At 49.4% G+C, this 12,761-nt stretch overlaps 1 protein-coding gene across 1 annotated transcript in view; it reads left to right on the top strand.

The window, feature by feature from the left end:
- The window catches only part of CAPN2 (calpain 2, (m/II) large subunit), a 50,955-nt gene extending 39,985 nt beyond the window's left edge, over positions 1–10,970 (top strand). Inside the window, exons 13-21 of the mRNA XM_012644058.1 lie at positions 39–75; positions 688–753; positions 2,009–2,066; positions 4,688–4,752; positions 6,030–6,098; positions 6,680–6,758; positions 7,919–8,035; positions 8,302–8,360; positions 10,007–10,970. Of these exons, the coding sequence (XP_012499512.1) occupies positions 39–75; positions 688–753; positions 2,009–2,066; positions 4,688–4,752; positions 6,030–6,098; positions 6,680–6,758; positions 7,919–8,035; positions 8,302–8,360; positions 10,007–10,030 (574 nt within the window). The 3' untranslated portion in view covers positions 10,031–10,970. The remainder of the gene's footprint in view (positions 1–38; positions 76–687; positions 754–2,008; positions 2,067–4,687; positions 4,753–6,029; positions 6,099–6,679; positions 6,759–7,918; positions 8,036–8,301; positions 8,361–10,006) is intronic.
- Positions 10,971–12,761: the final 1,791 nt, after the last annotated feature.

Below are 12,761 nucleotides of genomic sequence, written 5' to 3'. Positions count from 1 at the left end.
CTGCCTTCCAGTAACACACAATTTCCTTCTATTTCCAGAGCTGTCGACGATGAAATCGAGGCCAACCTTGAAGAGGTACTTGTCACTCCCTGAATTCCACCCACTCTGTCCTGGACAGCCCCGAGCAGAAGACCAAAATAATTCCAAGGCTTTAGGAGGCCACTTGGACTCTGTGAGCCTGAAACTAAGGAGACGGCCCTGCGTGGGAGTCTGTCTGTCCCTGCACCAGCACAGGCCTCTGTGCTCACTAGCCACTGTCAAAATCCATCCAGAACATTCCAGCTAGGCTTTACGCTCTGGGTCCCCATTACAATAAATCATAAAAGGTCATTTAGGTTCAGCTGGACATCAGGCTGAAAAAATAAAATAAAAATAAAATTTTAAAAAATCCAAACAACAAAACAAAAAAGCCATTTGGGATAAACACTGGAGAAGACGCCTACATGAGAATTAGACTGTAACTCCTTCCCACTTGATTTATATTCCTTATGTGTTTTAACTTGAAAAAAAATTCTTTTATTAATTCTTCACACTATTCTTTATCTCAATCCCAATAACCTTAGAAGTCAGGCCCAAGAATGCGGGAGGAAAGGGACCGTGGCAGGGGGAGGGGCCGCCGGGGAAGGCAGGGAGACGCTTGCTGCCGTTCTCCGCTCTGATGCGTCCTCCTCTCTGCTCACCTTCCAGATGGACATCAGCGAGGACGACATTGACGATGGATTCAGGAAGCTGTTCAGCCAGTTGGCAGGGGAGGTAGGTGTCCCCAAAGGTGTGTCGTGCACTCTGGTCGATGCCAGGGAGAAGGCAGTGTTTGTTCTCAAGGACACTTCAGTTTAAAGGGGGAGAGGAAACAAACTGAACAAAAGCTACGAGGAATCGTGAATCTAACTCAAAGATTGCAGCTCAAACCTCTTGCCACACCCCCCTCCCCCCCAGACCTCTGCAGGCTGCCGGGCCTTCCGCCTCCGTGGTCAGCTCCGCCAGCTCCGCCTCTGTGTTCCTCCTGCCTTGAGACTCCTGGGCTCAGCTGGTGGCTCTTTCATTTTCTCTGTTCCACACCCACTGAGGCTGAAACTCGGCCCCTTATCCTTGATTTCCACAAAAACATTTAGGGAGATGGAAGGGTTTCAAATCTCGATGATGCAGGCAACTTACAAGATAGTATTAGACTTCCCTGATCTTAACAAAATCCCTCGGCCATTTAGGCCCCTTATGAAGTTATTTAGCCTCTTTCTTCCCAACAACTCCAAAAAGAAGTCATCCCTCTTCACTATGTGGAGGAATGTTTGCACTCTCCGGTGTCTGCCACCGAGCTCCTCTGGGTCCCTTCACTTAGCCAAAGGCTTGTCAAAGTGCTGCGCCGGTGCCTCTGCTCCCTGGCTCGCCCTGCCCGCCAGAGTCCCACGGGCAGGGGGCGTGCGTTAGAGTCCTCTTTCCCCACTGATTGAATGACACGTACACACACCACAGAAGGCAGCAATGACTACAATCAGTCCTGGTTTTAAACACTGGCGCCTGTCCCTCGGTTGCATAGATACGTCAGCGAACAGAGGTGCCTGCCTGAGCCGCATCTGAGGAGCGCTGGCGTAGTGGGTCTGCTTCGTGGGGGGCTGGGCTGGGCCTTGGAGACAGCTGGTTCTAAGCAGTTTTACAAGAAGCCTGAGAGCTGAGTTTTAAAGGATGAAGAAGACATGTCGGATAGAAGGAATAGTATAAGAGAACTGAATCCAGGAAAATCACAAACATGGGTAGAGCATTTATTATTTATATTCTTTACAGCAAATGGTGGGTGAACTCTACCTAGAGCGCACTGTACATTCAGACACTGTATCCGAAACCCAGGCCGTGTTGGTGCTACTCGAAGTGTGGTCTGGGGACGGCAGCGCCAGCACCTGCACCGTGTTGGAAATGCAGGTTCACGGGCCTGCGCCAGACCACCTCATCTGCCCAGTCCCCTGTGCAGCTCCCACGGGGAGCCGGTAACACTACTCTGGTTGCGTGTCCACAGGATGCAGAGATTTCTGCCTTTGAACTGCAGACCATCCTGCGGAGAGTTCTAGCAAAGCGTAAGTGTCCCTGCCTTGCTAACCCCTCATCCTCTTCTTTCCCCTGTGGGAGGGAACATGGAAATCCTCCTTGTCCCCTACCCCTGCCTCCAAAGATGTGGATGAAGGAGGTTCTGTGTGATGTGATGAAAATGAACAAAGGTCACCAGGGTCCAAAGATCAAATCCAGGGTGCCACTACTTACTAGCTTCATGATCCAAACCATGTTATATAACCTCTCTGACTTGTTTCCTCATCTGCAAAACAGGCGTATTACTACTTACTTCCTAAGAGTGGTTGAGGCTGGGCACGGCGGCTCATGCCTGTAATCCTAGCATTCTGGGAGGCCGAGGCAGGAGGATCACTTGAGGCCAGGTGTTGGAGGCTGCAATGAGCTATGTTCATGCTCCAGCTTGGGAAACAGAGTGAGACTCTGTCTCAAAAAGAAAAAAAAAGTGTGGTCGAATATCTTAAGTGACATTAATGCCTAGCGCAAAGCCTGCGTGCCACAAATGACAATTGTTATAACTAATTGGAAAGAGAGAGCTGAGTCAGCCCAGATAATGGGAGCCAGAAAGCATTCCCAGGTTCCTGAATTCCCCGGCTGTATTTAGTGGGGAATCATCGATACAGTGACTGCATCGCGTTGATAAGCCAGAGTGGAAAAATAAATGGACCGTCCAATGCTTAAACTAAGGGAGAGGGACGACGAAGTCTCGTTTCTGCTGTGTTTAAATACACCTCGTCTGACCAGCTCTTTCCTGCGAGACTTCTCACTTCATCTGAACCAACAAGCCAAGCAAGTGACTTCGAGACTCCAGAAGTGGCTGCTCTCAGCCCAGGTGGGGGCTTCCACACAGAATGGATAGAGCTGGATAGAGCCTTTTTATTGAACAGAGTTTCACTCTGTCACCCTGGGTAGAGTGCTGTGGCGTCAGCCTAGCTCACGGCAACCTCAGACTCCTGGGTTTAAGCAATCCTTCTGCCTCAGCCTCCCGAGTAGCTGGGACTACAGGCACTCACCACCATGCCCGGCTATTTTTTTTTTTCCTATTTTTAGTAGAGATGGGGTCTTGCTCTTGCTCAGGCTGGTCTCGAGCTCCGGAACTCAAACAATCCGCCCACCTTGGCCTCCCAGCGTGCTAGGATTACAGGCGTGAGCCACCGCGCCCGGCCTGGACAGAGCCTTGAGAATGAGTGAGAGCCATGGTTTTCGTCTTGTAACTATTTAATATTTCTTAAGCAAAAAAAAACAAAGGATTGATTGTTCAACCCCTACTGTTGGTCACCCCTGGGGAGAAGGTGGAAGCACCACACAGTTTTTCCCAGAATCACGCTGCTTTTGCTAACGATCAGAATCCAGTGAGCAGTTTTGTACAATATCGCAAGTTATAAATCTGCACCAGAAACCAATGCATATGTGGTCATATCCTGCACAGCAGCCTCACAGATCATCTCGAGAAGTCTCGTGGACTCCCAGGGACGCCATTCCGATGGCCATTAGCCGGACCCCATAAAATAAAAATAAATCCTTTTAGAGCCAAATTGGAGTCCAGGACCAGCTGCGTCTTCCACCCCAGTGTCTGTGGACACCATGCACCTCACAGAACCATAGATAACCGGTCCCTGCCCAGTGGCAGTATCAGAGCGTCTGTGATCCGCAGAGCTCTCCACCAGGAGGGCTGAGATGACAGGCACAGCGAGCCCAGTGCAGGGCTTCCCCAGGGCTGACCCTTATTTCTCAGGGAGGACGAGAAGATTGTGTTTACCCTTGAGGCCACCAGGCACAAGTGAGGTCACAGGGCTCTTCAGACGTGCAGGCTGCATGAGCCCGGGGACTAAGGCCTCATTGTTTCTGCACAGATGGAGGCAGGGGTGGGAGGTGGGAAGAATCAGGCCAGGCCTGGAGTCGCCTGCTCCTTGCTGGGGGAGAGAATTTGCTTCACACAAGCATCTAAGCTCGGAACCCTGCCCCCAGCCACCTGGTGGCTCCAGCCTCTGGCCTATAGCCTCATGCGTGCCCCTAAAAAGGCATTGGTGCCCAGAGTGGCAGCTTTGCGGCAAGTTAGGTTCTAACCTTTTACAAGGACATAACAAAAAGGCTGGTGTCCTCGTGAATTCTGTGGGGAGCCAAATTCACATTTGCGACAAGGGTCTCAAGCCCCCTGCCACCGCCAGCTAGATGGGACTCATCTAGTATAGAACATGGTAGCTCGCAGGGTCCCCAGGTTTCGCAATCAGCTGGGGACACAGACACTCCAGAAATGTACAGTTCAAGTAAACCTCTTCCTCTCACAGCCTAGAACGAACACACCTGTTTTTCTCTTCCCTGCCTGACAGCCACCGGTGACTTTACACCTGTGAGCACTTCACGGCCCGGCCGTTTATCATTATTTTATTTATTTAAAAAGCACCTTTAAAACCCCATTTGCCCCTAACACATTTACAGACAAGGCAGGGAAATGTGACACATTCACTGCACTGTCCCCGGGGCAGCCGCTGGCCACATGTGGCCACATAAATTGATTTCAGTGGCTACTGTTTGGAGGATGTAGATAAAGAATATTTCCATCATTGTAGAAAGTTCTATTAGACAGCATTGCTCTGGAAGATTCTCCTGTCACACTCACTTTGTCTTTCAGGCCAAGATATCAAATCAGATGGCTTCAGCATCGAGACCTGCAAAATCATGGTTGACATGCTAGACGTATCCTTTCTCGTGCTCCAAGGAAGCGGGTGGTTTCTGCTCTCGCTTGGGAAGACGCAGACACGCTGCCCTCTCTCCCCGGGGAACGGCCAGTCGTGCCACGAGTTGTCGGGCTGTCAGCAGCGCTGACCTCCCCTACTAGGGAAACATGAGAGTCCTCAGAGGACGGGACAGCAAAACGCCAAGTCCCCCATCCACCCCGGGTCTGCCAGCCCGGTCTGGGGGCCTCCTAGGCCAGTGCAGGAAATTCCTGACAGCATGCCTGCCATTGTCTGCCCAGAGCAGCTCGAACTGATTTCCTGAGCGACAGTGTTTCCATTGCTTCCCCTAGGAAAATATTCCCTAAGCCATAATATTTCTGATGTGAATCTGTTTTGTCTGATCAAGATTTTCTCAATTTGTAGATAAAGGCCCCCCTCTGTGAGCTTTCTCCCTCCCCTTGGCTCTAGCTCCTTCCTGTGCCACCCGCCTGTCCCCAAGGCAAACTAGTACTCTGTTTCCCCCCTGGTTTCTGATGCTTAATGAGAAATGACGGGCCGGGCGCAGTGGCTCACGCCTGTAATCCTAGCTCTCTGGGAGGCCGAGGTGGGCGGATTGTTTGAGCTCAGGAGTTCGAAACCAGCCTGAGCAAGAGCAAGACCCCGTCTCTACTAAAAATAGAAAGAAATTAATCGGACAACTAAAAATACATAGAAAACGTTAGCTGGGCATGGTGGCGCATGCCTGTAGTCCCAGCTACTCGGGAGGCTGAGGCAGAAGGATCGCTTGAGCCCAGGAGTTTGAGGTTGCTGTGAGCTAGGCTGACACCACTGCACTCTAGCCTGGGCAACAGAGTGAGACTCTGTCTCAAAAAAAAAAAATGAGAGATGACGGTAAGGGACTGTCCAAGCTTGTGTGAAGTCTCAGGGAGCGGACTCCCAGTGTGCGCCCACCAGCTCCCTTCGCAGAAGGCCTCTGAGAAATACTGCGAACACTAAAAAACAGTGAGGGCTCAGCCTTTAGAAGCCGTCTGAAGCCCTCTGCACATCATCTGATAGCTCATTTAGCAGGATCTGGGGTGCCACAGCACCCCCAGATCGAAACAGCAACCAGCGTCAGCAGGGAGCCAGGAGGTCTCGCTCTCACCCTTCCTCCCACCCATGGAGGTTTAGCCAGTGGGAAAAGCAGCAAAAGGGTCCTCCTTGTGCCGGATCGTCAGCTGATCCAGCAGCGCGTACAGACCGGCGGCGCTACGCCCAGATGCACCCAGACGCGGGGCTTTCCTTGACTGGCGGCAGTCGGATGGCAGTGGCAAGCTGGGGCTGAGGGAGTTCTACATTCTCTGGACAAAGATTCAAAAGTACCAAGTAAGATCCCAGGAAGGCCCAGGGAGGGGCCGGGGGGTGAGTGGACCTGTAGGGGAACATTCTGTGCATACACGCAAAGACGCAGCCACTCCTCCAGAAGGTGGGGAAACGTTTCCAAGGGGAGTGGAATTTGCGCAGCGTGGAGCTCAGAATGAGGAAGGATGAGGCTGGGCAAACGCAAGCACAAAAACAGGAACAAGGACTCGCCAGGGAAGCGGTCTGTTCTCTTCACATGACTACTGGGATCGCCAAAAGGCCACCATCAAGGGTTACCCGGAAAGGTCATGTGGCCCTTTGTAGTTTGGGTTTTTGACAGCTCAGGTACAAAAATGATGTAAGATGAGAACAAGAGCCTGTGCTAGTTGGCTAATTCACTTGATGGGCATATTTACAAACCAACTCACAGAGAAAGGCAAAATATTATTAGCTATTTAAGGCAGAAACATGAGAGATTTTTCCGAGGCCCAGCTAGAGGCATGGAGCTGGAAACACTTCATCTCAACCCAACACGTGCCACACAGGGAACTTGCGACCTGTTTCGCTCTGGCTCATGGTCATTGTAACTATTTTGCATGTTCCAGAAAATTTACCGGGAAATCGATGTAGACCAGTCTGGTACCATGAATTCCTATGAGATGCGGAGAGCGTTAGAAGAAGCAGGTGACCCTTTATAACTCTATTTTCTTTCCTGTGTTTTATCTATCTGTAGAACCTGTGAACACTTAATCTACACCATACAATACAAAATTTGGTAAGCTGTAAAGTAAAGTAGATGCTGGGTTAATACGAACACATCCTTTTCATTCCCCTGTCAAAGACTGACTGGTAAAATGCACGCAGTCCAGGATGCTCTGCCGTCTATGCTGTCTTGAATCCATGTTTCCTTTGGAGCAGCCCGGCAGGGCAAGCTGGCAAAACCAGTCCTCGACAGACCTGCCCCCACGCTCCTCCTTTCTGGTGCGGGGTTGGTTAGGCAGAAGTGGAACGTCCCAGCTCAACCCTGGCAGAATCAGCTGTCAACAAAAAGGACATGAGCTTGTGGTGGGCCAGGTGTGCTTTGGGAACAAACATGACAACATGAGGTCGTTCATTCTATTAGCTGGACTATAACGCGGCAGCCAAGACCCCCAAATAATAGCAGTTTGATCAGGTATGTCTTTGTCTCACATGGCAATCCAGGCTCCCGCCATCCAGGGCTGGGATGCTGCTTCCTACTCTGAGGGCCCAGGCTCCTCTCAGGTTGCTTCACCAGCGCTTAGAGGAGCCTGGGACAGCTTGCCACCCCGCCACATGCTGCCAACAGGCTGGCAGGAGAGCTCCTTGCCTTTAAGGGTTCACATGTCACTTCTGCTCACATGTCCCATTGGCCAGACCCTGGTCACGAGGCCCCGGATGGCTACAAGGGAAGCTGGGAAGTGCAGGCCTGATGCGGCCATGGGCCTCCCAAGCATCACCCTACTGTGGGAAAAGGGAGAATTAATGTAGGTGACCATGAACAGCTTCTGCCACATATATCCAGGAAGACACTGGTCTCTAAGTGATTCAGAGCTAAACAGAGGAGGCGTGGTTAACAGAGGACCATGGAAATAGGAACAGATTATAAAAGTTGCACGTGTTGGTCAGCAAGGAACAGGCAGGGTGGAGGTGAACAGTTTGGAAACGGAAACAGCAGAAGGTACCGGCTTCGCAAAATAAAACCAGTCTCAGAGAAAAGTGGCCAAAGCACAAAAGCGATTATTAAGTGTAATTTAAATCACCACATTAGTTCCGTGGCCTCTGAACAGCTAAACGGCGCAACCACTCTCTTCACTTAACTTCAGGTTTCAAGCTGCCCTGTCAACTCCACCAGGTCATCGTTGCTCGGTTTGCAGATGAGCAGCTCATCATCGATTTCGACAATTTTGTTCGGTGTCTAGTTCGGCTGGAAACGCTGTTCAGTAAGTGGGTATTTGGGGAAAGACCTGTTTCAGTTCTCTCGGTATTAAAGCAGCCTGCCTTCCGCCTCGGGTGGCACCACCTGACCCAGAGCCAGGTCCCCCCAGGAGTTGGAATGAAAATCCCTCTTTAGTGTTAGTAGCTTTGAGGAGGGAGGGAAGAAAGAGCGGCAGCATTCAACGGAAGCAGCTGCCAAATTAGGGAAGAGGCTAACGAGATCTCTGCTTCAGCTCACTCACTCACGACACCCTCTTCGCTCCCTCCACAGAGATATTTAAGCAGCTGGATCCGGAGAACACCGGAACGATAGAGCTCGACCTCATCTCTGTAAGTCAGCAGCTCGTGCCGACCGCCTCGCTCCTGAGGGGATGGGGGAGGCATGGGGCGGAAAGACTGCTACTTGAGTGACCTGCTTTCTAAAGTTTCGCTTTAAAAATCTTTCGGTCCGTCTAGGACAGGCCTGTAAATGGCCCCAAGATCCCACAATGCACTCGTACTTGCATTTGTTTCCCAACTACCTAATGATTCTCAAATCCAAAAAAACACACCCAGCCCCTGTTCCCACGAGCTTGGACTTGAGTATGCGAAGGCTAAACTAAGAAGAGGGTGAGATCTGTCATTCTCAGAACAGATCTACTGAAAATACTTTCTGAACAAATTACTTTTCTCTACTTCCTCCCCTTTTAAAATAAAATTACCAGGAGTAAATAAGTTTGCCATTTCTAATTATTGTGCTCACATGTCTAGAACCCCAGCAATGCCCAGTTCTGAGGTGATCATCAATCCGAATTAAGTCGGTGTACCAATTTCATAAAGAGCAAAGCACAAAATGTTCTCCTGTCATCCCAATGACAGAAAGTTCTCTCGCTGAAAGAAAGAAGCCAGGTGGGATATATGTCGAGTAGCCCCTGGCCCCAGTCTACACTTCCTCTATACTTGGGGAAGGCCCCAGGGGGCTGCAGAGGTGGCCGTGCGGGGTGGGGACGGCAAAGGTGTCGGTCCTACCTGCACATAACAGAGGAGCAGAGTGGAAAGGGGGACAGGTCCAAGGTACTGGCAACTCTTTTCCTTGAAATTTGAGCTCTGGAGGAAGCCAGAAGCTAAATATTAATAACTGTCTCACTCTGCTGTTATGATTATAAAGTACCTTTAGCCAACTGGAAAGATAGCTTATCTGGTTACAAATGACACTAACTTGCTTAAAACCATTAACATATGCAGCTTAGGAAATATCCCTACCCTGAGACTGCAATCTGAAGTAGTCGATACAACTGTGACATGAAACGTGCCATGTATTAAGTCCTGGAAACTCAAGGCTTTTCATCATCTTGCTGGATATCGTATTCCATCCCAGCCCCCGGGGCCACCCGGCCCGCTCAGCCCTCTCCCTCACCATCTCCTCTGAGAAATAGCTTGTCCACTGGCTCCCCTCCCACCCCTAAGCCTCACCTCTCACAGGTCCTAGCGATCCTCACTTCTAGTAGCCTTTGCTAAGAGTGACCAGAGTCCAGAAAACCTCCCCTTCGGTCTGCAGTTCTGATGTCCAGGCCATATCCCAGACCAGTCAATCAATCTGATTTCAAGTTCCCATATCACTCTAATGCAGAATTCAGGCTGAAAACCACGGGTTCCAGGAACAGCCACATCCCAAACTAACTTCTGATGTTACGCTCTGTGGCAGAGATGGGAAAATGCTGATTTATGTGTTGTTTGAATTTCGCTTTTCATGTATGCCATCAATCCTGTAATACGATTCACGACCACCTGATTCAAATAACAGAGACTACTGACCTTCTGTAAAAAGCAAGACACTAGAAATTACGTAGGAAAAAATCTAAGTTAGTGCACTGGTATCTTAGCCCTTGATCAGCTTTTCTGGTACAACAGTTTTCCAGAATAATCAACAGGGATTCGAATAGCCTTTCATTTTACAAACGGTCACTGAGCTGACTCTTCTTCTTTCTTCCTCACAGTGGCTCTGTTTTTCAGTCCTTTGAAGTTATAACTAATCTGCTCGAAGATATCTCATGACAGAAAATCGGCCAAGGACTAAGCTTCCACAGAGAAACACTTTGTATCTGGACCTCGAAATTATGGGAACATTTACTTAAACTATTGATTATAGCTGAAAATAATGATACTATTTCAGATAGAAGTTTCACATATCAAAGTAAAGGACTTGCATATTATTATACTAAATGCATATGAGTTGCTTAAGCTCAAAGAAAGCTTTAAATCTGTAAATAGTATACACTTTTTACTTTTCCACACTTTCCTGTTTATAGCAATATTAAATTAGGAAAAAATGCAGGGAGGTATTTAACAACTGAGCAAACATGAAGCCAATCGCAAAGGACATGAAGCCAATCGCAAAGGACATAACGCCCTTCAAGTTTAAAAATGCAGCTGTTGCATCTACCAAACAGCAGCCTGGGATTACCGTTTCCGACAGACTGGGGAATATAAGTATTATGAGGTGATCTTGTCAAGGCATCTGAAGAATCCAGGTGAGAAAGCGTACTTCTGTCATTATAAGAGACAGGTTTTATATAACATTGATTGGCAATAGCAAATCATTCTTCTTAAACTCAAGTCCTTGACTGTATCTGGCCTTATGCATTTAGTCTTATAAATGCTAGAGGGATTCTACTCTTGATAAACTGAAGCAGTACACTAAAACCAGGAGTCCAATTTGCAAACCAATTATGATAAAGGACAAAGCAAGCTGTCTGCCACCTCAAAACTTTATGAGCATCACCACCATCAGTCTGTCCATGGAGTTAGAGGAGGCATCGCTTAGGAGTTCTTATGGAAATGACACAAGCTTGTTTCCTGGCTTTACTTTGGGAAAATGCTAGCAACATTATAAAAATATTGCCTCGTTGCCTTATCTTCCCCCAAATGTACTGTTAAATAAAGAGTTTCCCCATGCAATCAGAGCATGCCATGTTTTCCTTCCTGGAGGGTGGCTCCAGCAGGCTGGTTTATGAGTACACACAGAGGAAAAGGCATCTTACCTATAATTAAAATGTGCAACTATGAAATGTTTTAAAAATCCAATTGGGAAACTCTGATAGTTTGACCATGTGTAAGGGCAGCTCTGATTTCTCCTGCTTGTGGATGTGTTTTAAGGAGGGGCAGAGACTCACGTGCCTCAGGAGCCCCTGCTCTACCTGCCACCTGCGCTTCCCTTGGACCAGCTCCCACTGGTGAGGGAACAAGCCAGGGAGCTGAGAAAACGTGCAGATCAAATCACTGGGCTGCTGCTGGTGATCCCGGAGGAATCAAAAAACAGGAAAGATGTGAGATGACTTGAGATATTCCTGCAAAGACAAGATGATTTCCCAAACTCAACTTGAATGAGTTGAAGTTCTTGCTGCTTGCCGGGTGGATTTTGAGGGCACAGAGGAGGTCAGAGCCCATGAACACGTAGTAATCCCAGTCCACTCGGGTATGTGCTTTTTCTCTGTTCGGCTGCACAGGTTTCAGGATGGCAGCTGTAGATGCTAAGACTCACTCGGGGTTGAAGGTGGGCAAGGGAGTGTGGCTGAAGGACCAGGGACGAGGGAATGGAGCGTGCCCACGAAAGTGGTTGAAGCACGTGACGCAGGGCCAGGCTAGGAGGGGAGGGACAGGAGACAGGAGGCATCTGCTTCAGAGTCTGAGGGACAGGAGACTGGGTACAAAGGGGGCAGAAAGGAGGCCGCCTTCCTGATCCACAGAGGCTGTCCGGAACCCGGGCCACGGTGCTGGGGCCCCACACCGCTCCTGCTGCACTTCGATCTGTAGTTTATGACTTCACTTTTAAAAGCCTCGGACTTGGGGGGGAGGGAGGGTAAGGGCATCATACGTTACCTAATCATCTGTACCCCCATAACATGCTGAAAAAAAAAAAAAGCCTATTTGGGTCGCAATCTAAGAGGCAACATTAACAAAAGAAATAAGGTATGTGCTTAGCATAGCAAATTTGAAAAGACTGAGGAGAAGGGGAGGGAGTTTACCCAGGGAGCACCCTGGGTTTTCCCAAATAGTGTAATCTTTGTCAGTGCCTATTTTACAGGGGAAAACACAGATAACCAAAGTGAACCTCAACTTTCCGACCCGGTACGGACTCACCCTGACCTAAACCCTCCTTGCTTCCCGCCAGAATCTCTGCTCTGAATTGCAGCCTCAGGCCTACTGGTTAGGCCATGGGGTTCCTCTCTCGTATCTTCGGTTATTCATTTCACAGCTCCTTCCACACACACGTAACCGTGCCCGAGTGCCCCACACCACAGTGTGCGCAACGCTCACCACTCGCCCACCCAGCCTCTCCTTCCTCCGGGCCAGGCTTCCCACACGAGATCTCAGTTGCTCATTTCCCACTGACTCCTCCACCTACTACAGTCTGGCTCATCGCCCACCACTCTTCCTAAACTGCTGCTTTTTACCATCACCAGTTACGAATGCCAAATCCTGTGAAGACCTGGCAGCGTTATCTCTGAACCTTTCTGCCGCCTTTAACACCACTCACTAGTCCCTCTCCTTTGAGAATCCACAGGCCCCTGCTTTCCCTCTGGTCTGCTGCTCTTACGAACTCTGATTCCTTTCATGTGACACTCCCGCCTCCCCTAGTTAGAATTCCTTGGTGGTTCCACTGCCTTTGGAATCTGAGCATAGCTGAAGTTTACACACCCCCCTCTTTGCACGGTCCATTCTCCAACTGCTTCATTCTTTTATTTTTTAAAA

Source organism: Propithecus coquereli, unplaced genomic scaffold, assembly GCF_000956105.1.
Source record: "Propithecus coquereli isolate 6110/MARCELLA unplaced genomic scaffold, Pcoq_1.0 Scaffold205, whole genome shotgun sequence".
Lineage (NCBI taxonomy): Eukaryota > Metazoa > Chordata > Mammalia > Primates > Indriidae > Propithecus > Propithecus coquereli.
This window is presented reverse-complemented; position numbering and strand designations above follow the sequence as displayed.